This window comes from Fulmarus glacialis, unplaced genomic scaffold (genome assembly GCF_000690835.1).
Source record: "Fulmarus glacialis isolate BGI_N327 unplaced genomic scaffold, ASM69083v1 scaffold14698, whole genome shotgun sequence".
NCBI classification, from domain to species: domain Eukaryota; kingdom Metazoa; phylum Chordata; class Aves; order Procellariiformes; family Procellariidae; genus Fulmarus; species Fulmarus glacialis.
The window spans coordinates 13888-16611 of NW_009229026.1; the positions used below are offsets into that span (position 1 = coordinate 13888).

At 43.7% G+C, this 2724-nt stretch overlaps 1 protein-coding gene across 1 annotated transcript in view; it reads left to right on the forward strand.

The window, feature by feature from the left end:
- KPNA6 (karyopherin alpha 6 (importin alpha 7)) overlaps positions 1 to 2724 on the forward strand; it is a 9998-nt gene that overhangs the window by 2151 nt on the left and 5123 nt on the right. The window contains exons 5-7 of the mRNA XM_009583704.1: positions 754 to 885; positions 1114 to 1202; positions 2223 to 2322. Coding sequence (XP_009581999.1) covers positions 754 to 885; positions 1114 to 1202; positions 2223 to 2322 — 321 coding nt within the window. The remainder of the gene's footprint in view (positions 1 to 753; positions 886 to 1113; positions 1203 to 2222; positions 2323 to 2724) is intronic.

Here is a 2724-nt window from a genome sequence, read left to right on the forward strand (position 1 = left end):
CATTATGGGGGTCTTTTAAGTACAGGCTAAGAGTCTGTTAGAAATGGCTTAGGTAGTGCTGATCCTGCCGTGGGGCAGAGGGATGGTCTAGATGGCTTCTTGAGATTCCTTCCAGCTTGGTAATAACTATAGTTACTTTGTAGGGGGTTAAAGATACTTCCATACATGGAATGGGATCTGAGTTGATGACTGCCTTCATCTTTCTTCCTGCCCTCTGGTCCAAGGCCATGTATCATAGGGGCTTACTTTCAAGAAGAACTGAATGGGAATCTGTTTTTAAACCAAAGAATGAGTGGCAAAAGCAGGGAGCTTGCTGCTCAGCTTCACTTGAACTCAAGGCGTCTTTGTGCTGTTAGCCAGACAAGAGGGTGGGCTAGAACTGGCTAGTCTGCACTAGATATAGAAAACTTTCTACTCCACATGTGTCTATGCACCGTGTCTTCACTTTTCTTGCTGGAAAATAGTTGTATAGGTGAAATGATGTGGTGTGACTGATGGTGATGTCTTCACTTGCTGATCCTTTGAGAAGCTGTAGCCACTGAGAAGGCATTTAGCAGATGTGGCTTTTTTATTGCTCAAGAAAATAAAATCCTTTCCTTTTGAGTGTTGAGGTGTTCTGTTGTGATATGCTTTCTTTCTCTCATAACCTTTTTAGTAGAAGTTGAAAGAACTATAGCCAAAATTTAATGGCAAATATTTTGTTAACTCAGGATTATTTTATTCATACTTTTGTCATTTATTTGCTTGTTTCAGTTTGAAGCAGCATGGGCACTGACGAATATTGCATCAGGAACTTCCCAACAAACAAAAATAGTAATTGAGGCTGGGGCAGTTCCTATATTTATAGAGCTATTAAACTCTGACTTTGAGGATGTTCAAGAACAGGTAAGGTTCGCTTCTTTCTTTGGGGTTAGGGAGAGAACCACAGTGGATTGCACACAATTAAAATGCAGTGTTTAAAATGAGTGACCGGTGTCTAACAACTGGCTTCAGACCACAAATTGAAGTATCGTTTGCCTGGAATTACAGGAAAATGCTTTCTTAGCACACTACCCTTTTCTTCCTCTGTTCAGAAACTGCGTGAATGCTAAAACTGTTGCTGTTTCCTTTCAGGCTGTCTGGGCATTGGGGAACATTGCTGGAGACAGCTCTGTGTGTAGAGATTATGTCCTTAACTGCGCTATTCTTCCTCCCTTATTAATGTGAGTAGCCATGAATACTTGCCAATACAGTTCTTGAAGTCCCATTGTACTACAGTAGAGCAATATTTGAGCTGGGTGAATAGATTCCCTAGCAATGTGTGGTGATGTTCACTGGGAATCAAACCATTGGTACCAGATAAACCAGCAGTTCAGAAAAGTATCTGATAAATAGAGTGGGACTTGGTAGATAACATGCCTTCTCACAAACCTTTACACTGCTCTGAATCTGAAGCGGGTGCTGTTGCAGTGTGCTTGTCTTTCTGAAGTCACAGGGCTTGCTGTTTCACTGTGTGTCCCTCCAGATGCCTGCTCTTTGTGCTTACGCTATGGATTTCAGGTGCCTGTCTGAGTGGGCTCCTCTAGGACTAAGGAAAGGGAGCAGGTCTCTGCACACCACCTTGCCTCTGTAGCTCCGAAGTGTGGTGCATACCCACCGTAGTCAGAAGATCTGTCTGTCAGGAGTGTTCTCTCAAGGACTGTTTGCTGCTCTAAAAGAATCTTTACTTTATCCTGTCCTTCGCAATCTAATGCTTTGTCACAAGTGACTTGGATTGTGATGCGGCTACTTCTGTCAGTCACCTGGCAGCACTGATTGCTGACTGAAGTCCTCAGCCCACAGGACTCACTGTCCTCATTAGAGTTGAGAGACAGCAGTTTGTGTCAGTTGGTCTCTAGTGAGGACCATCTGACCTCAGATAGGGGTGCGAGTGTCTGCCTGGGCTGAATTTGAACTTGGAAGTGCATTCAACTAACTTACCTTTCCTGCTGCAACTTGTCTAATGTGGAACTTGCCTTCCTGACCCATGTCACTTGACGTCGTTAGGAATAATAGCTGTTTATCCTAAGAAGTAGTTGCATGTCACTTCTCTTCTTGCTTATTGAGAGGCTCAAGTGACAAGCGGCATGGCTTGAGCTACAGCAAATGAAATAGTAGTTTGACTTTCTTAAATTCATCCTTCTTTTGATTCCCTTGCTGGTTTCCACATCAAGGATTATAATTCATGGTAATTGTCTCTTTAGGCTCCTTACGAAGTCCACCAGGTTGACAATGACACGAAATGCTGTCTGGGCCTTGTCAAACTTGTGCAGAGGAAAGAGTCCACCACCTGAATTTGATAAGGTGAGAATAAATGCCTTGTTGGCAGACAGGTGATGGGGAGACACCCAGTTAAGATGTTTGTCTAAATTATTTTTGGCTGTTGGACTTCTGTAAGTCATTCCGGGAGGGAACAGGGTGAGGTTCTTCCACTTATCTTTCAGCAGATGTTTGCGTGCCTGTTTAATTTTCTGCCAACCTTTCTGCCTGGCTCTATTGGCAGCCCATCCACTGGACCCCTCAAGTAAGGGGGCAAGCCCAGGCTTCCGTGCAAGGTAGCATACACTGTGGGCTTCTCTGAACCCTGTTATGAATTCTGGAAGTTTGAGACTTCACTCAAATTGTGACTAAAAACTTGATTCTGAGACCTCTAAATGCTACAAAACAGGACTCCTATAGCTACATGGGAGCTGTGGTAGCTTTCCT